The sequence below is a fragment of the Petaurus breviceps genome, unplaced genomic scaffold (genome assembly GCF_028583685.1).
Source record: "Petaurus breviceps papuanus isolate PSGF00001 unplaced genomic scaffold, PetGlider_PUasm1.0 84, whole genome shotgun sequence".
NCBI lineage: Eukaryota > Metazoa > Chordata > Mammalia > Diprotodontia > Petauridae > Petaurus > Petaurus breviceps.
In genome coordinates this window covers 14779109-14800790 of record NW_027186645.1, presented here as the reverse complement: position 1 = coordinate 14800790, position 21682 = coordinate 14779109, and the positions used below count along the sequence as shown (strand labels likewise).

General features: G+C 37.6%; 1 protein-coding gene across 4 annotated transcripts in view; it reads right to left on the bottom strand.

Annotated features, from left to right (window-relative positions):
* ST7 (suppression of tumorigenicity 7) overlaps positions 1-21682 on the bottom strand; it is a 290187-nt gene that overhangs the window by 132791 nt on the left and 135714 nt on the right. For all 4 annotated transcript variants that reach the window (XM_069107083.1, XM_069107082.1, XM_069107086.1 and 1 more), the window contains exon 2: positions 17651-17733. In XM_069107083.1, coding sequence (XP_068963184.1) covers positions 17651-17733 — 83 coding nt within the window. The remainder of the gene's footprint in view (positions 1-17650; positions 17734-21682) is intronic.

The window sequence follows — 21682 nt, the reverse complement described above, 5'->3', positions numbered from 1 at the left end:
TCCCTCCTACATTACTATACTATATATAAGCTCTACTCCAGTCAGACTAATCCATTCAAAAAACCATAAAACTTCCCAGGCAGAAGTGAGGGAATCTAAGCCAATCCCTACCTGAAAAGTGCTTCCCTCTATACCATCTCCAACAAAATCCAGCCACCGCCTCACAACCTTTATTAAAAGGTAACTCATTTCTTCCCAAGGCAGGTTATTCTATTTTGGGATAGCTCTAATATTGGGAAAGTTCTTCCTTATACTAAGTTGAAATCAATACTCCTTAATTTCTCCATCCCCTAAGTCTTAGCTCTTCCCTTTGGGGTCAAGCAAAACAAATCTAATTTCTATTACACCTGGAAGTCCTCCAGATATTTGAAAGGCATTGATCATGTCCCCCACTGAGTCCTGCCTTTCTAGGTAAACATATTCTATTTCTCCATAGAATCTGCTATTACACAGGTCCCTATGCCATCCTTCTCAGCCTCCTCTTGACAGGTTCCAACTAAATGTCCTACCAAAAAAGCGGTGCCAAGAATTGTAAACATTGTTCCAGAGATAGTCTGACCAGCATGGGTTCACCAGGACAGGTACACCTCCTTCATTCTTAACACTACTCTTTTAATAAATCAGCTTTTTAGCATACATATCCTTACCAGATACCCATGATATAATGAACTGAGGCTTCCAAGTCTTTTTCACTTGAACTTCTTGTCCCTCCTGCCTCTACCCCAACCTTATACCACTGCACTTTGTCATTGTTGCTAAGATTATTATTCTACATGTAGAACTTTAAATTTAACTTTAAAGTCCTATCGTGGAAGTTCAACATGGTATAAAAGTGACAGTTCTTAAAGCATGGGCTTACAGACAGCTTCTATGAAATTGGAAAAGCTCTGGCTACAGAAAGTTAGCCATAGCTGATAAAAGTTTATGGTTACAGTGACCCAAGAAACACATTAAAATACATGTAAAAGTGAAACAGTCGGGGGGGCTAGGTGGTGCAATGAATAGAGCACCAGCCCTGGAGTCAGGTGGACCTGAGTTCAAATACAGCCCCAGACACTTAACACACACACACACACACACACACACACACACACACACACACAAAACCTAGCCATGTGACCTTGGGCAAGTCACTTAACCCCAATTTCCCTACCTTCCCCCCTCCAAAAAGGAAAAAAAAAGAAAAATGAAACAGTCCTGTGTAGTCTCTAGTCACCAATGAAGCAGGCATCTGGGATGAGGGGCAAAGTGGATAAAATGCTGGCTCAAGACTCAGGAAGAGCTTACTGAATTCAAATCCCACCTTAGACACTTAATAGCTGTCTGATCTTGGTTGGACAAGTCACTGCACCTGACTACTTCAATCTTCTTATCTATAAAATGAGGATAATAATGGCATTTACCTAGTAGGCTTATTGTGATGATAAAATGAGGTGAAGTGCTCTGCAAACCTTAAAGCACTACATACATGCAAGCTAATATTATAATTTGTGTTGAAGGTAGGTCAGAAAAGCAGTCAAAAAGCACTAAAAATCATGTGGGTTTTAGACTTTGAAAAAATTATTATTATTATTATTAGCAGTGATAATAATAGCATTTATATGGAGCTCTAGCATTTCCAAAGTACTTCATAAATATTTTGTCTTCACAACAACCCTGGGAAGTCACCTTATTATTATACCTATTTAACAGATAAGGACATTGAGGCTCAGGGAGGGTAAATGAGTGCACAAGATACAATTAGAGCTCAGCTCTTCTGAATTCAAATCCAATCCTCTATCCACTGCTGACAGTCAGAATGTCTTTGACAGACACTGTGATGCTTTTGACAGAAATGGGGAAGTTTGAGAAGGAAGGATTTTGGAGAAAGAAAATTTGTCTGGATTTGGGTATGATGAGTTTGAGAAATGTAGAGTAATATTCTACACCCCTCCCCCATGCAAGTTAGACTAGTCTCCACCCCGTTTGCCCAGTTCTTCCAATAAAAGATACTGAATGAGTAAATTGGTTGGCTCAGGGATGATAAAGGTTCAGGATGAGGATAGCTTCATTCAGCTATGTCATCAAGGTGTCTTTGATACTGTGGCTATGTCCAATGTTCCACTACCGACTGACCTTTGACCAACAATTAACAAGTAAGGCAATGTTGAAGGAATTGTAACCCATCCATATGGACTTCCCTAAAGCCAGAAAACAAAGTTATTATAGCTCAATAGGATGATAATTTGCAGATTTTCCTCAGCAAGGTGAATAAAAGAGTTAGTACAGCTGGTTTCACTGCATACCAAAAGGCAACAAGGAACATAAGAGGAACTTGGTCACTCTCAAACGTTTCAGGGTTCATAGAAAACATTAGGTAAACAGACTACTATAATGATTATTTTAACAGGCACCAATATCTGTGACTAAGAGGGAAAAGGATAGAAATTCTTATGAAAAACCAAGTTTCTTATGTCAACATATGCTTTAATCTTTGGCAACTTTAGGGGCGGCCAGGTGGCTCAGAGAGTAAGAGCACCCAGCTCCAGTGTCAGGATGACCTGGGGATCAAATCTGGGCTCCAATACTCAGCACCACACACAGAAATAACTGGCCATGTAACCTTGAGCAAGTTACTTAACCCCAATTGCTTTAAAAAAAAAAAGCCATCTCCAATCTTTGGCAACTTAAAAGAGGTGAGCCCAGGGGTGTGTAAGGAAAACTATGGTGAAAAATGTTTGGGGTACAAAATGAAAGAAGTCCACTATTTATAGATTAGTCAGCTGCCTCTCTCAGTTTGTATAATTGAGTCCTCTCCTCAAGAAGAAAAGTGGAAGGCCATGGGTGGGGAGCACTAAAGAACATCACAAAAAATGAAACTATATTTGAATGGTCGGGAAATGAATGATTACCCATGTAGCAATCATTTCAGAATCAGTAAACAGATCACAAAACAGCTAAAGCAAAAGTTAAGATGTATACAAAAATAAGGAGCAAGACTATAGATACAGCAAAAAAAAGTATAGCAACTCCAACTGCTGTCAACTCCAAATATCTCCTCCAAGTAGAAACAAGCCGAGACAAACATAACAATTACACTTAGAAGGTGCTAGACTACGAAATGATGTCAGAAGTTCTTCCAGCTCTAAATCTTGTGATCTTTGCCAGGTAGAGAACCATGCCAGTCAAGGGAAACATCAGTTTGGAGTACAAGCTCATTTGCAAAACATTATAGAGAAAGAAAAACTATAAATAGTATCACCTCACAAAACAATGGAAAGCAAGTGAAGAGGTGAAATAGTGAAACACAAAGGAGTTAGTTACCCCAGATCATATAAAGAGCATTTGCAGAGAAAAGTGGAAAACAGCAGATAGCAATCAATCAACAAGAATTTACTAAGCACCTACTATGTGTTGGCCACTCTGTTAGGCACTGGGGACACAGAGTGAAACAATCTCTATTTGCAAGTTGTATTCTCAAGAGAGATACAAGATGTGTGTGTGTGTGCGTGTGCACACGCAGCATGCATGCAAGCATGTGCATATAAAAATGCGTGTATATAAAGGCCAAATACAAAGAAAATAATAAAAATTTGTTAAACAGAAAGTAGTTTGGAAGGGAAAGAAAATCATGTAAAGGACCTGAACTTGAGCTGTGACTCAAAGGAAGAAAATGATTCTATGAGGTAGAGGTGAGGAGGGAGTGCATTCCACACATGCAAAGCCCATGCAAAGGCATGGAGATGGAAGGCAGGGTCTTCTGTGAACTAAAGAGAAAAACAACACAGAGCTCAAGGGGGTAAGTAACATCTAATGAGACTGGAAAGATGAGTAGCAGCCTGATTGTATATGGCTTTGAAAAGCTAAAATGAAGAACTGATATTTCATTTTAGGAGCAATAGGGAGCCAATGAAATTTAGGGAGGGGAGGGGTGACATGGTGAGATTTGCATTCAAAGAAAAAAACCTCTTTGATAGCAGTGCAGGAGAGAGACTGGGGATAGATATACACATTTGTTAGTCATCTGCATAAAGATGAAATTAAACCTATGGGAGCTGATGAAACAAACAAGAGAAAGAAAAAGTGTTCAGAGAAAATAGTGTCTAAGAAAAAACTTTAGGGAACTTCCACAGTTAGGGGCATGATACAGATGATTTGCCAGCAAAGGAGATGAAGGAGTGGTCAGGCAGGCAGAAGGAGAACCAGGAGACAGTAGTATCATGAAAGCCCAGAGTAATCGACAGCGTCAAATGCAGGGGATAATACAAGAAGGAGAAGGTTTTTAAAAAGGCCATCAGATTTTGGCAACTGAGAAAAAACTAGTAACTTTGGAAGCAGCGGTTTATTATTAGAGTGACCACATCAGAAGTCAAATCACAAAGGGATGTAGGGAGGAATGAAGTGGAATTATTAAGTGTAGACGGCTTTTTCAAGGAGTTTGGCTGGTAAAGGGAGGAGAGAGATGGGATGATAGCTCACAGGGATGGTAGTCTCTAGTGAAGGTTCTTTAAAGATGGACAGGCTTGGGCATAGCTGAAATTATCAGGGAAGGAACCAATAGAAAATAAGAGGTTGGAAATTTGAGAGGTAGGGAGGATTACTGAGGTTACAATCTCCTGTAGAAGAAAGGAGAGAACACGACACAGAACAGATCCATGTTCCACAATGGCTCTCAACCTTTTTGGTGTCATGGAACCCACTTTGGCAATCTGGTGAACTTTATGCCTGCTCCTCCTCTTAGAATAATGTTTTTAAATGCATAACATCAAATATATAGGGTTACAAAACTAACCAATTATTCTGAAAGTTATCTCTATCTCTATCTATCTATATTTTATATATATATATAGTTTTGTTTTTTGCTTTTTGGAGCGCAGGGCAATTGGAGTTAAGTATTATATATATATTTAAAAAACCCAAACTCATAGACTGCACATTAAAAACATCTGCTCTATAGTGATCTATGCTTCTCAGTAAAGTCTACCACATTTTGACTCCACCTTCTCCCTACTAGATATGACAAAGTGGCAGTGGCATTTAACAAAATAAAAATAAGATTCAAGTTACCTCAAAACAATGTTAAATCTCTTAAATCTCAAAGCAAGAAAAAAATTCCAGAAAAGCCTAACTGGTAAATATTTTTAAAAGTGACTATCATTAGTAACCCCTGACCCAAATAACCATTTTACCCTCACTATACAATCTTTATTAAAATGATCTATGTACAAATGGAGAGTATTAATTGTCAAAATACAAGAAGGGAACAGGATTTCCTAGACAATTCATTGATGAAAATACAAGAACAGAGAATTTCCTAGACAATTTTCTTCAGCCAACAATATCTTCAGACACTCATCCCACTAAAAGATGTAGAGAGTATAAGGTTTCACTGTGTCTGTTATTTATTGATTTCCACCAATTTGATTCAATATAACAAAATTTGATACAATATAACAAAATAAAGGCTTCAACAGTCTCCTCAAATAAGATATCTCCCGTGCGTGTCAAAATAATACAAGAGTTTATGATAGAAACAGTGGGACTGGTTAATGAGATTTGTCCCTGTACCCAATGCCCAAGAGAAATAGTTAAGATAACTGATGAATTCATAAGGCATAGCCCCCATGAAGGAACCAGAGGAACTCTGCCAACCTGGACGTGGTTCTGAGTTTGGATTGCTTATAATGTATTCACATGTGAGCTCTGGCCCACTTATGATGGATATATCCATAAAAATGTGGGGTTTTGTTTACCTAGGAGTAGTGTATTTGTAAAAGTATTACTAAGCAGATTGTTTAATGCCGAGTATAAAATAATTCAAACTCCTGTGTGTATATAAAGCCACTTGTATCCATCCACAATCCTGAGCACAGCTGGTCAATTTCTGTGTTTACATGTGTCACAATTGATTATCTCAGAATCAAGACCCATTGGGACTCAGAGTGGCTACAACTGGAGGTACTGGGGCTAGTTCCTATAGGCACACTGTAAATTGTTAAATTTTCAGTGTAAGCATTTACACCTTGGAAATCAAGAAATGATACAAATCAGGTTGAATTATTCTTACAGAGATAGTCTGAGCTTAAGAAAGAAATGAAGAAAAAGCCAAAAATTAAGATTAAACTTAGTGTATCATGAATATATTTTTTCAGAGAGCTGGTGGCTAAATATTGATCAGAATACTTCTAGCTACAATGCTCATTCTGTACCTATATTCTTGTGATATCAACAAATCATAGTGAAATAAGTTCCCTATATGGTTAGTGTCTGTCTCTCCTTCAAACTCCTAATCAAACTGGATGACAAACATGTATGGCGTTTGCCAACATTATGGGGGATTTTCTACCCAAAGTCCAAGAAGGATTCTCAATCCATGATAAGCTTCTTTAAACGTTCTTCTCAGTAGATGACATTATACTAAATGCAGTGAATTCCAAGACATTTTAAAGCCTCCTCATTGTAATGCAGTCATCGGAGAGAATAGTCTAACTATTCACCAGGGAACAACAAAGAGGGTATAAAAGACACACACGAAAGCATATGGCCCAGACTGCAACTTGCAGGAGGACAGGCAGTGATTGAGTTAAGGTTATTATCTTAGATAAGTGCTTCAGATAGACAATGATTTGCACCAAGAACTGAAAAGGTAGACATTGAGTTGGGTCACATTTGGGAAACTGCATGATGCTTTCAATAATTCCGCATTATTTGCTGCTATAAAAGATTGATTTTTAACACTATATTCTTTCAGTGATGTTATACGACTCCAAGGAAAACAACAATCTGCAAAGAATCAAAATTACAAGTAACTCAAAGGTTAAAGGAAAGATGCACACAGAATTTAAATAAGAGTATAACATGCAAGAAAAAAAGATATAAATGACCAGAAAAAATGACACGTGATGGAGTCGAGAGGACAATGGATTTGGAGTGATTATGACCTTGGGAAACTCATTTCATCTTTGTGGTCTTCAGTTTCCTCAAATATAAAAAGAGAGGGCTAGATTTGTTGACATCTAAGGTCCTTTTCAATCCTACATCTTTGGTCTTCGAGACACAGGTAGCTAAGGAGCAGATACCCCAATAAATCTGTGATCTCTTCAATTTGTGTATTCTCTCCAGTAGTTCAGATCTCAACCCCTCAATGTTTTCTCATCCTGTGTGTCTCTTGCCCATCCTCTCCAATAAATCCTCCACAAAAGATCATATTGAATATGACCCTAAAGAAGAGGGCCTTTTTTAGGTCAGTCAACAGGCATTCATTAAGCAATTACGATGTGCCAGACACTGAGCTAAAACACTAAAGTCTCTTAACATTACGTGGGTATGTGTACAATATGCAGACTGTCTGTCTGTTATCCCCTACTCTTACATGGCCACCCTACCATCTTTTCTGGTCACACCCCTCTGCTCTCTGGGTGATAATCAAAGAAAACTCCATTAACTGTTTACTGAAAGTATTCTAATGACTGAAATAGTACTTCACCACATCATGAATTGGGAAATGCTTTCAGGATGATATGCCCTGTACTAAAATGTTCTCAATAACCTAACAATAATTGAAAAAAGAGACAAACTGGAGAAGCTTTAGAATTAACTTCCTGCTTCTCTCAATAATTTTCACTGTCTCCACAAGTTGGTACACCTCTGTACGTGCCCATACTATTGAGCCATAGCCTTAAAAATCACAGGACCATTTTCAAGGAATAAAAATTTTATTCCAGTAGCACTCAGCAGAGGAGATAAGGAATCTAGTGGTGGGGGTGACTAGTGGTTGAGGACTATCACTGAAGATTCTGGATGAAAGTATATTTCCTATCAAGAGAAGCCGTTCTTAAGCATTCATCAAACTCTTTCCTTTAGAAAAGTGACCACGACTAGAAAAGGGACCATGAACAAACAACTCTCCATGTACTTGCAACAAATGGGCTGAATTTTGCCCAGCTATTGATGATGCTGATTACAGACCCTGTCTCTCCCTTTTGAACTTCATGTTCTTCATATAACATATCTTCCCAACTTTCAGGCTATTTCCTGAATTCTATGTATCAATCAAATCCATTTCCTGTACATGTAGAGAGATGTTTCAGGAGTCCCTTCTGAGTAATTAACCTCCCATTCATTCCCATGAGAATAAAATGATTCTTATCTCCTAAAATTGGTGATCCCCTTTCTATGACCTTTTTCCTAGGACCACAACTAAATATTGGTGTCACAGCGAGTATAAATGCTGGAGATCGAAGAGAGGGGAAATATGAAACTTCCCTTCCGTGTTGAATGAGATAGCACTAACCCATAACAGGAAAGAATGCCAAAATGACACCAGCTGTGCAAGTCTTTGAAAATTTATCTGGGAGTAAACAGCTTTCAGAAAGGATAGAAGATTCACTGTGAAAAGCAGATAAGCTTTTGAAAAAGAGGAGAGCGTCAGTGCAATTCAGTTATCAACTAAAGACAGTAGAATTTAGTGAAATGCATACTAGACTCAGGAGGGCCTGTATTCAAGTCTTGATTTGGATACCTACTAGCTGTGTGACCCTGGATAAGTCTCTGGGCCTCAGTTCCTTTGTCAGTAAGTAGGGGCAATGATACTGGGCATTACTTAGTATAATGGATCAAGCAAAGGAATTGGAAGCCAGCTTCAGACACTTATTAGCTGTGTGCTCCTGGGCAAATCACTTAACTTTTGTGCGTCTCAGTTCTCTCACCTGTAAAATGGGGACAATAATAGCACTTACCTCCCAGTGTTGTTGTGAGGATAAAATGAGATATTATTTATAAAGTGTTTTGAAAAAAACTTTAATGCATTATTTGAAATGCCAGCATTAGCTATTTTTGTTGTTATTACTATTAGCAGGACCTGCCTTACAGGAGTGTTTTGGAAGAAACATTTTAAGTCCAAAGTAGTACTGACATATAAATGTGAGTTACTATAAGAAATGGCAGTTCACAAGCATGTTTACCCTTTTTTAACCCTGACTTCTTAACCCATGATTTTTTTAAATTCCTTGAAGCTTTTTTTAGAAATATAAGACAGCTGCAGAGTGGGTCGAAGCCTCCTGCAATAAAGCCTCAGTTCCATCCCCCTCAGTTCCCAGCTCCCTAAGCAGGTGTCATATCTACTCCCGAAAAATGGGCTCCCTGATTCCTTATTCCCTCCCTAGCCACCTGGTGTCCAAGGTTCTGGGGAGAGGAAGAAAAAGGGAGGGAAGGAAGAGGGGAAAGAGGAGGAAGAGAGAGAAAAAGATGATGTATGCCTGCAACACAAGGATTCTTCATCACTACTGTTTGTACAAAGACCCAAGAACTGAGATCTCTAGCAAAAAAATTCCCATAAGATTATTAATTATGATAGGCTTGTCTGATGGGTCTCTCCTCTCAGGCTTTCAAGCCAAGGATACTGAAAACAGGGAGACGAAGCAAGAGATGCAATATATATAATACAAGTTCTGGTTTTTCTTGTTATTTCAAGGTATCAGAGCTCTGTTCTAGATTGGCCAAATCAAAACAAAAACACTCTGGTATTTCCGAGACTATTTTTAAGATTTCTCTATTAAAAAAAGATTAAATTACTATTATTCGAATGCCTCCCTTTCTACCCTACCTCACCTGGTTCTTTAGGCCAATTACTTGGAAGGATACTTTTGTTTGGATCAGCCCAATAAACTGCTAGATACACAGATCCATTATATTTTTCATCAGATCACAAAACTAGAAGTAGAACAGATATGTCCTGGACCGAGAATCAGGAAGCCTGGACCTTTCTTCTAGTTCTCATGAGGAAGTCCCTCCCCTTCTTGTGGGAGCTGAAAAAACAGGGACTAGGGCATCCAGAGAAGCAGGCTTCACTAATGGAGGAATTAGTCTAGCTAAGGGTTGAAAAGCTCCCTTCTCCGATAGCCCTCAGTGGCCCCTTTCCCTGAAGTGTCTTCTAATCCTTGTTCCACTCACTGTATGGCCAACGACTGCCCCAAGACATTCCAATTCTCATCTTCACAATAAGATCCTTGCGGCAAGTCTCCCCCAACAGTTGGCTCTTCCGACTCCTGCAGAGAGCATTAATTTTCATGGTGAACCCAAGAAACTGTAATCTGATAAGGCTGCAGGCTCCTCAGTTCCCTCCCATTGTCTGCGGCTTCCACGGCCATCTGGACTCCACAGCTTCTCACCCTTTCCCCTTAGAGCCAAAAATCAAGTTGTTTTATAATTCACATGCCCTGTCTTGTTCATGCTGCCTCCAAGACCCCAAATGAGCCTTTTTACTCTAATTTTCCTGGCCCCCTCTCTAGCCATCCCTCATTCCCAAGGTTGTAGACTGGCTGGAACCTGGCGAGGTTCAGAAAGTGATGGGCAGTAATCAGAAAGTATAATTATGGGCTAAGCGAAAAGATAATATTTTAAGTTATCCTAATGGCCCATGTGAAAAGTGTTATGACAAAAGCAGGCCTACTCATTTTAAAGAGGCTTTTTTTAAGTAGGAAAAGAGCTGTGTTGGGAGAATCAGATAATTTTTTTTGAGCTGAAAAAACCTTAGCAATTTGCAAATATAATCCCCTCATATTACAGTTTCAAAAACAGTATCATGTTTGCTTTTCTGTCTCCTTTATGTAACTCCTCTTTCCAGTGTGTAGTTTGAGAAAATTATAACAAATGAACACAATCTATGATTTGTCCACCTTCTCTCCTACCCATTTCCTAACTCTTCTGCCAATCCAGCTACCTGCTAGCTTTTACCCCCAACCCAAGCTGTCTTCTGATTCTTTTCTTTATGATGCTCATTTTCCCCTATTTTCTTATTATTTTCATCCTCCCCTTTCCTTTGTTTCATTCATGTGTGGATCTGTATTTGTACATTTGTATTTGTATATGTATATGAATTTTTCTACTTATATGTATAAACATCTATCTCTATACCATGAGCTAAGTATAGCTTCTCTTAAACTACTACATTTAATAGCATAATTATAAATTTATTAATTACATTAATTATTAATTGACAATAATAGCTAATATTTACATAGTACTTACTATGTTCCAGGCACTATGCTAAGTACTTTAAATTTCTTATCTCATTTGATCCTCTCAACAACCCTGGGAAGTATGCGCTATTATTATCCCCATTTTAAAGCTGAGGAACCTGAGACAGAGGTTAAGTGTCCAGGGTCACACAGTTAGTAAGTGTCTGAGGCTGGATTTAGACTCAGGTCTTCCTGAATCCAGGCCTGGTACTGTACACACTACACCACCTTGGTGCCCCCAATTTAAGTGTTTTGCTCCACATCACTGTTGCTCCCCCCCCCCCCGGACCAACACTACAAATTCCCCCCTTTGAAACAGCAATCTGGTTGCCAGCTCCTTTTTTCTGCTCCATTCTCTCAGCAGAATAGGTCCTGTCCTTGCTTAGATACATACATATATAAAGGGTTAAACTGGCAGGTTATGGTGCTGAGGACAGCTGCTGTTCCTAGGACTGTTGCTGGGAGGTGGGAGGGTGGGGAGCAGAATAAGGAGAGGCCAGTGCCAGGAAGGCTGAGAGGCAGCTGGCACAAGAGGCTGGCTGGCTGCTCAAAGCTGAGAAGCAGAGAACTACTTAAAACGATAAGTTGGGAGCAGGAACAATGGGACAAGGGAGGTTAGTGAGGAGTCTGGCTCTGAAACTATCATTTTTGACGAGGGGCCAGTCCCCAGCCGATGCAATGGAGTGGCCCTGCTTGGATGACTCTATCTGAGCTACTTGTTTTTTTTAAAAGAACACACATCTGGGAGAACAAAGCAGCTCTCTACTGAATGAATTTTATATTCAGGCAGGTGTGCCAGCCTGATGGATTTTGTTTCTACAATAACAGCTACTCCCTTTTCTATCCTCTCCCATCTCCTCCTCCTCCAGCCTCTCCTCATATTATTAAATTCTCTGATCCATCAGCTCTGAAGTGTCCACAAACACATTTATTTATTCCCCAAGGGCAATGCTGTACTTTTGAGGGGGAGGGACAAAGTCTGACTCTAAGAAGAGTATCCCCAGGGTATAGTCATTAAATAATTCTCTCTGCTGACAGCAAACAAAACCAAAGTGTTTTCTGAACATACAGCTGTCGATGGGGTACCTGATGTTTTACTTCAATTCTATCCACATTAAATGTACCATGCATGAAGAGGTATAAAAGAGAACAGAGGGCGGGGAAGCCAGGTGCAATGTGGACGGTGTGAGGTAGGCAAACAAAACCAAATGATGATACTGTTCCCTTAAAAACAAATACTATGAATAATGTGACAGTGTTGATGTTTCCCCTGCCATTCTACCATCAAAAAAAATTTAAGGTAGTTAATGAAATCTGCAATTGAGGGGGCTGCTAGGTGGCACAGTGAATAGAGTACCGCCCTAGAGTCAGGAGGCCCTGAGTTCAAATTTAGCCTCAGACACTTAACACTTACTAGCTGTGTGACCTTGGGTAAGTCACTTAACCCCAACTGCCCTACCTTCCCCTCTCCAAAAAAGCAAAAAAAGAAAAGAAAGAAAAGAAAAAAAATCTATAATTGAACTGAGGCTTTCCCCAGAAATTTAACAGCGAGTATCATTTGTTTTACCCTGATGCTAAGAGGGCAAATGCATCATTAGGTTACTTGAAAGCCAGGCATGCTACTGGAGTGAATCATCAAGATTTAAACTGTTATGTTAAGAATGCAATACAGCAACTAACAAGCCCTGAATAGCAATATTCACGGACTAAGGAAATTCCTTTATTTGGAAAGGCAAGAGAATAAGTCTGACATCTGTTTTCAGAACAATCATTTAGAAAGTTAAAGAATGATGGGCTATGGATAGAACAGTAGAAAAATAACAGAGAATGGCTTGCAGTTTTTCTTTTAGTACCTCTACATTCTGGGAAACCCTCAACAGGGTGCTTCTATAATACAGTCCAAGCTAGAACTTATTGAAGAAATCAGAAAAACAGCTGAAAAATTCTTAGCTTGAATCTGTCATGTGATATTCTTTAAAGTAAGGAAGGAACCACAACTTGAAAAAATAAAATAAACTTTTCTTCTCAGTCAATGGCTCCTTGGTGCAAGAAATTATGACTCAACTTGCTATAAGAAAAACATTCATTTTTCTATGCTTATGTCTATGGTTTTAAAAAATAATAGGTCTTGCTATGTAGAGAATACATAAAAGTTTAAAGAAAAGAAGTTTAGTATAAAAATACTATACATAACTTTAATAACTATATTTGTGTGAATGTTTGGTGTACTTCTTTTAAAAATTAAATACCACAAAACATAAATTTTTTTAAAAAATGCTACATTTCCAAAACAAAATATAATAATAATTTTGTTATTAAAGGACCATTGATGCACAATGAGCAGCATATCTGTTCAAATGTGAAATTTCTTTTCTCCATCCAGAATTCTACCTTGTTTACCATCTCTTTTCTCATTTTCTAACTAGCCGTTCATATTATCATCTTCATTTCTCTCCCTTCCCTCTATGCCAACTCTTTGGCCTAGATTATGAGAGTCTACCAAAATGCTTTCCAACATGACTCTACCATATACTGCCTCTTCTTTCAACCCTTGTTAAAACAATAAATCTACTGATTATTCACTCATTCCTGGTACAGTGGAAAGGGCACTAGCTCCTGAATCAAAGCATCTGGACTTCAATCTGGCATCTCAACTTAACTCACTGAAGCTCCCAGGACCTCAGTTTCCACATCTGGAAGATGTGGGTTGGACTAGGTAGTCTCTGAGGCCCTTTCCTGCTCTCCGTCTAAGATTCTATAATACTGCTTTGACATCTGTTCCACTTTTTTTTTTAAACTGATTTCTGGCAAAGTGGCTTCTTATATTTTCACTCTCAAAAATACCTCATATTAATAAACTCTTTGTATTTATTTATATTTATTATCTTGATACTCATCCTATGTTTACATTTATTATACATTTACTATCTCTCCCACTAGAATGTAAACTCCTTGTACACATGTGGGGACTGTTTATGGTACAGCTAGGTCCTGATTAGCACAAATGATAAATCCCTTTAAGTAGTCTTATTATTTGAATTTACACTGCATATTTCCACTGAGTTAGAACCACTTACCCTAATTTATAAAGTTCTGTAAATATCAGAGTGCAAAGGAATGCCCCTTCAGTGGATTGATTCTTCCCACCAACTGGCACCTAACTGTATTTGTCTCTCCAGTCTCTAGCACAGTGCCTGGCACCTAGTAGGTTTAATAAGCACTAGTTACCTGATTGATATTCACTACTCTCCTCTTTAGCACATGCTCTAAAGGCTCATCAGGATTCAAAATCAAGCTCACCAATCTATGGTCTGCCAACCACATTTGCTGTCTTTCTTTGACTCTCAGGGCATTTGCCCCTTTCCTGCTCTACCGGATCATTCAGAGACCACTCCTAGTGGTTCAACCCACAAAATTCTTTCAGTATCGTAAATGTAGTTGACTTGGGCCTGGCAACCTGTACTCAAAGAGCAACTCCCAACTAATTTGGAAGATTGATAAGGACTGGCCATTTTTATTCTAGTTCAGTCCAAGAGTTATCATCTTTGTCAGAGAAAAGCAAAGCAAAGTAACACTTGGGCACCTGTCTTCTTTCCATCATCGAAGATATGACCTCCATCCACCCCTAGCAGTGCTCTTACCCTTCCCCCTTAGCTTACATTTAGAATGTTGCTCTCCTTTCTCCAGTATCGTTTTTTCTAAACCACTTTGGTGTCCTGAGATCTCCCTGACACTGTCCGCTCACTCTGAGCTTTAGCATTCTTAACACTATTGTTTTACAGGACCAAGCCACTCTTTTGTATTGATCCTCTGTCCTTAGTTAAACCTTTTGTACATTCATTTCAAGCTCTTGAAACAATTTTCCCTGTTCTTCTCACCTCCAAAAAGTAATTATTTCTATTGGTATCTTTAAAATTTCATTTTATGTGTATGTTTTAGGTTTCCTATCCTTCATGTATTGACTATCCCTACAGAATTTTAATCTATACAATCTTACCCTATCCTTCCTCTAAACAGTTTGAACTCTCTCTTCAACCCAAGGGTGCAGATCAGACTATACCTGGCCAGACTTTACTTCTCTATGATGAATCCTAAGTTGGAGTAATCACTTCCTCCTTGTGGTGGTGGTGGTTGATACTACTACTACTACAGCTGCTGCTGCTGCTACTACTACCACAACCACCACTACTACCACTACTACTACTACTACTACATGAATAGATAGCATTTAAAAGTGTTTTAAGGTTTGCAAAGCACTTTTAAAATACTATCTCATTTTATCCTCACAATAACCCTGGGAGGTAGGTGCTATTATTATCTCTGTTTTACAGCTGAGGAAACTGAAGCAGAAAGAAGTTAAATGACCTGCATAAGTCACACTATAGTAAATACCTAAGGCCAGGTTTGAACTAAAGTCTTCCAGACACCAAGCCAGTGCTCTATACATTGTACCACTCAGCTGCCTCATTTCCAAAATTCCAAACATGACTACCAACCAATTCCTCCATGTTGGTAAGAGTCAGATCCAATAAAATATATCCCTAATTCCACAGGGGCAGCTAGGTGGCTCAGTGGATAGAGGGCTGGGTCTAGAGTCAGTAGGACCTAAGTTCAAATCCAGCCTCAGACATTCATTAAATATGTGACCCCTAAATCACTTAACCTCTGTTTGCCTTAATCTGTTGGAGAAGAAAATGGCAAACCACTCCAGCATCTTTACCAAGAAAATTCTGACAGAGTCAGAGACAAATGAACAATAACAATAACTCTACTTGTCAAAATATAGAGGCACATCATTAATGCAAATTTAAACATTACTAGTCACACTAATATAAAAATATATTTAAAACCACCCTTTTAGTTCTACTGAAAATATCAAGAAATGATTTTCTCTGGTCTAAAAGCCCCTTCTAGATTTAAAAGGTATGTCTGATCAAGAACAAAAGGTCCTTCTTAGGGAAATGGATTTATGGTGGTAACCAAATTTAGAACAAAGTACCTCTTGTATGATTTTAGATATTGCCTTCCCAGTCCCACAGAAGTGACTTGAGCTACTGACCCATCTAAGGGCAATTTCTTCTTTCCCCAAACTCTGAAAAAATGGCACTGTGACTCACTCTTCTCCTTTCATAAAGGATTTTGATGTTGATCTTTCGAAGGCCCTTTTCAGTCCCTTGAGGGGAATGGTCAAGAAAGGAATGAGGTAGTGACTACAGTTAAGCAACTATTCTGAAATTTTAATTTTAACCCCAAATTGTATTTTGACACATTGTGATTATTTTTCTCCTAAATTCTAACAGGAGTTACATCAAACTTTTGGCTTAGGGGTGGGGATGGGGAATGTTAAAGGGCATGGAGGAGATAAGGAAGAGACTTATGTTAGTTTGTACATATCTTTCTCTAAGCTACAAATGGTTTGGATATTAGCGTTAAATTGAACACCAAAATAGAAATCCTGAAAATCAAAGGAGATATTAAAAAATTAAAAGTTAAAAAAAATCTGAACTAATAAATAAAAGCGAGGGGTAGATTAAAAAAAATAAAATAGATAAGGCATCAGCTAATTTGATTTTTTGAAAGTAATTATAATTTTAAATGTTCAGTTGAATAAAATTATTTCTGATGGACTTGTGACTAAAGCAGTAAGATTTACACACACACACACACACACACACACACAGACACACCTTTTTCCTCTGATACTCATTTGGGAAGAGAGACAAAATTCTAGACAGAATTCAACATCTATCTAGATGTCTGGATAAACAAAGTTCCCTCTCATGCCTCTCTTCCAGTCTTGGGATCTGTTTCCTGACTCCTCAATTATTTCTTCTGTTGGTCCCGGCGGTCTGAAGCATACTCTAATGACAGTATCACTTCTGTTTCTGCCTCTATTGTTGTCCACCGTATTTTCCTACTCATTCCTAAATTTCTTTACAAGCATTTATCTTTAATATACAATGCTGCCCCACCCCAGATTTTTTAATGATTCTCAAATACCTGGGAGTAGAAGGGGGCTTGGGGGGGATGTCATAAACCTAGGATTCCAGCTAAAAATTATTTAATGACAACTTAAGCAGTTAATAATTATAGATTATGAGTAGTATACTACCCCCTGGAGTTCGCAACACATTTTTTTTTTTGGTTGAAACAAATTCATGGAATGAAACACTGAGAACTACTACAATATGGTCTACCTACCTACCTCTACCCCTACACTATATTCCAGTCAATGTTCTCATCCCTCCAGGTCATGATAAGACTTGTTAGACCAAAGCTGATTCTTTACAACATTAAGATTAGTAGTTAATCTGGCTATTACCCATACTTTGTACATTCATCCTAGAGCTAACTTTAAATTTCTTCAAAAAATAATTTGTGTTATAATTTATCTCAATTGCAGAGCCACAGAACAGCATCAGTTAAGCTATAAACTCTTAGAACTCAAAACGGCCATAGAAATAACTGTATCTAACAATTTGAATGCTTTATTATGTTCCTAGAATAAAAAAGAACAGGCAAGTATAAGTTTTCAAAGAAAAAAGAACTTAAAATATCCCTGTTGACCTTGACATAATGCCCCTTCTCATGTTCATTACTCTATTTAGTACCAAATAAAAGGTTAAAATGAAGAGAATATTTCCAGTACTTACCAAAATAAGCCCTGAGATTAGAGAGGAAGTGCCTGTCAGGGCCACATAGAACTTCGGTGTTAACGTGTTCAAAAACATACTCACTGAAGAGGGGAAAAAAGAGAAAGAACAAGAAATATAATGTCAATAACATTGACTCTCTTCTATCTCTTTCAGTCCAAATAATTTTAATTATCTAAAACACAGTAGAACCCTATTATCAACTGACTCCTTGGGGGGGAGGGGGAGGATATGCAATGGATCCAATCACAAATCTTGAACCATAAAAACTATAGCAACTGTTAGCTCTATCTCCAAACACTAGCCTTGTTACAACATTTTCCATTATGGTTACAACTGAATACTTTATGCAAACAAGCTAGTTATTGAAATGTCAACCAAATGCAGGAAAGACATACCTTTATTTTTGTTGGCCCAATAGACTGAGCTCTTTAAAAGTTAAGAGTTATAACAATTCTACAGATACAAAAATAAGTAGAAAAGAACAGTGACTTAAAGATATTATATCCCCATGGTAACCAAAGGGAAGGTTAAAAATTGGATGTTCACTGGTAAAATTCTAAAACTTATTCATAGGACTGCTGGGCTGTCCTATTTATGGAACAAACAAACCATGCCAACACACAGCCTTTTATCCAAGTCCTCTTCCTGCAACCATCTTAAAATCCAATTTCTTGTATACTCATCAATTCACCTAATTAATTTACTAAGACAATCTGAGTTACTGAATTGATTTTTACTTACATACTGTTTTTCAAAGTATGGACAATGCTCAAATTGGGTAGATTTTTCTTAATTATCATAACATTATCTGTCTATACACTGTTACACTATGTAATTTTAATTATGTGTTTGTTATTCAGAAATTGTCCTTTTATTGTCCTGAACTGCTAATTTATCTTTCTAGTTTTTCTAAGCAATGTGCACTCAACACATTTATGTTTCCTCACCACATCCTTCTTTGGAAGAAAGCCAGTTATTAGCTACAATTTTAAAGATGCAAAATAAAACAACTGAACAGTAGTATCACTAGGGTTCACAGGCCAACAGCCCTGGGGCACCAGCCAGGAAGGACACATTAAGAGGAGAGAGTGAGGGAAGTCAGTGAAGTAAAGCAGACATTCATGTTCTAGTATCAAAATAACTGGAGGGTCCCAATGTAGTTTGTTAGTGGGGAGGAAGTGTAGGACAACTGAAAGAAAGATCATGGTGGAGCTACAGGTCAGCTAGCTTTGCCAAGTGCAAAAGTTGCTATTTGCCATTTTCAAAGATAATAGTCAGTCGAAGAAAGAAATTAAAGGCTGGAGTTCCTGATTCATAATTAGATTCTAAAGATCTGGAATTCATCTATTTATTGAGCACAATGGAATATCTTTCTACTCTCCAAATCCTACCACCTACTCCCTCCTATTCTATATTTCTATATGTTATTAATAAGAGAAGGTATATTGTATTCCTTGTGTGAACATGAAATATGAATATACTACTTTCTTCTGAGTGAATTTTTAGAAATAAACCTGCTGAGACTACAATTGAGATTAACCTAAATCACAATCTCTTGAAATCTGGTATTGATTCTCCAATTGTGGATGGAATGAAGTGAGATGGGAAACACTTTTTTATGACTTAGTCCAAGGAAAAAAAGTTTGTATGTGTATGCATGTATGTGTGTATATATGTATGTATAAGTATGTGTGTATATGTGCATGTGTGTGTAAAAAGGAAATCAATTCCACTAAAAGAAGAAATCCATTCGTATACTGTTAAAATTAAACATAGGTAACAAAACACAATCCAGTAAATACTGCATATAATACTAATATATACATATACTTCAGTTCTTCATTATATTAAAATTAAAAAGAATATGAAAATGGAGAGAGAATGAAAATTAGGCAGGAGAGGGCAGTCAATGCAGAGAGAGAGAACCAGAATGCGAGTGGCAAAGTTAAAATCTTATGTTTAGAAATAACTCCATCTTTTATGATATTGTCAGTAAAAAATTTTAAAAGCCACATTCCACTTCTACAATTATATAAATGGAATGTCATCATTGGACACTTTTTCCATAGTCTGAATGAAACCTACCTCATAAACTGGAGCTCTTCTAGTGTGGAATAAAGTTATTAAGACCAGGGAAAGAAAACAGACCAACCAGTAGCATCTTCTCAGTAAATTACCAAGGGATGATGATATAGGAAGCTAACAAGCTTGTTTTCAGATGAAATTTTTTCACTTAAATTGAATGAAAAAAACACAAGAATGCCTGGTTCCCTTTGATTTTATTATCATTAGTACATCCTGATAATGCAATTCATTACTGCCTCCACTTGATTTCAGGTAACAAAAGGAGTCCATCTGAAACCAAATGAAGACAACAATCATGGAGTCCATTTTATTTTGGTACATTCTGCTACAGTTAACAGGGAAAAGTGATACACACTAGTCTTCAATAATAATGGCTAAGGCTGAGGAAAGCATAACAAATTCTGTAATTGTTTTAATTAGAATAAACCACTAGTTTAGTAGTGTTTTGAAAAAAAAAATTTGTATGGCTTTGAAAAAATGCATTCATCATGATGTAATATAAATAAAAGTACATATGACTCATCATGGATCTGATAGATTTTTGGATTTAAATAAAAAGTCCTGAATTTCTCTATCCAGACATATACATTTCAGGGAGTTAAATAAATACAGGGTGTCCCAAAATTCTTAGTGCAGCTTTAAGTCTTAGCAGTTTAAAACTTAAGTTTTAATACCTTTAAACTGCACTAAGACTTCTGGGCCACAATACATACTGAAAAGCATTGGGCATAAAGAAAAGAAAAAAAGAAAATTGAGTCCTTTCATTAGGGAAGGAGAAAGCTTTTAACCAATTACACTAAAAGGCAGTCGCTTTTAATACATGCTTTTATTTCTTTGAAGAAAAATTGCATGTGCTCCACTGGGATATGAAAGGGGGGGAAAAGGCTACATTGAAATGGGAGAGGATCTACTTAAAGAAAACTCAAGTAAATTAGATTGTTTGAGTCTACAGATTTGAATGACCTACAGCTGAGGGCACCTAAGGAATTAGCTAAAATGGTCACAGAAGCCATTCATAATTATCTTTGAGTAGTAATGGAGGCATGGTAAGGTCCCTGAAAACTGGGAAGGGGAAAACATACCACCTGCATTTTCAAAAGGGGAAATTGGAAATTCAATTGGATTTCCAAACCTTTTCATATGCTAAAACATAACAACAAAAACACATAATCCCAACCAGTCCAACTTTGTGAAGAATAAATTCTTTCAAGCTCTTCTAATTTCCTTGTAAAACCTGACAGTAAGTCCAATAAATCACAGTGAAATAAAAGGTGTAATATATCTTAACTTTACCAATGCTTTTAATTTGCTCCAGTATGTCACCCTTAAAGCATGATTATCCAAGGTGCATTTATCATTTATTTAATGTCCACTTTGGAATTGCATTAAGAGCAATTTTTAAGGTGGACTTTAATCTGACATAATTTTCTCATTTTTACTAGTGACCAAAGGTAACAGAATACAAAGTATGTTATTAAATGTGCTAGAAGTGACAAATGAAGTGGGGCTGGTTTACAACTGGGAAAATGAATTTAAAACTAACTTTGGCAAGTTAGAGTGATGAGTGAAATAAAAACAACATTCAAAAGGGGCAAGTAAAAGACAAATGGGAAGAAGGTAAGCACACAACTACCCAAATATGGGAGGGCCCACTTGTGTAAGCACGGCAGGAAATTATCAGTGGAACCAGACGGTCATACAGGGAATAAAGTGATCAAGGCCCATACAACATGGCATGCATGCGCTGCATGCTGAGCTCTTCCATTTGCTACTCCTATCATGCAGGTTTTTGAAAACAAAAGCAGTTCCTACTTTTAAAGCAAAATGTATTCTTGGGAACCAAAGCATCACAGCAAGCTGGGCATGTCTGCATATACTGGTGCATTTTTCTACTCAAATACACGTGCCATCATCAGTGGAAACTGTCCAGTAAGCTAGAAGGTG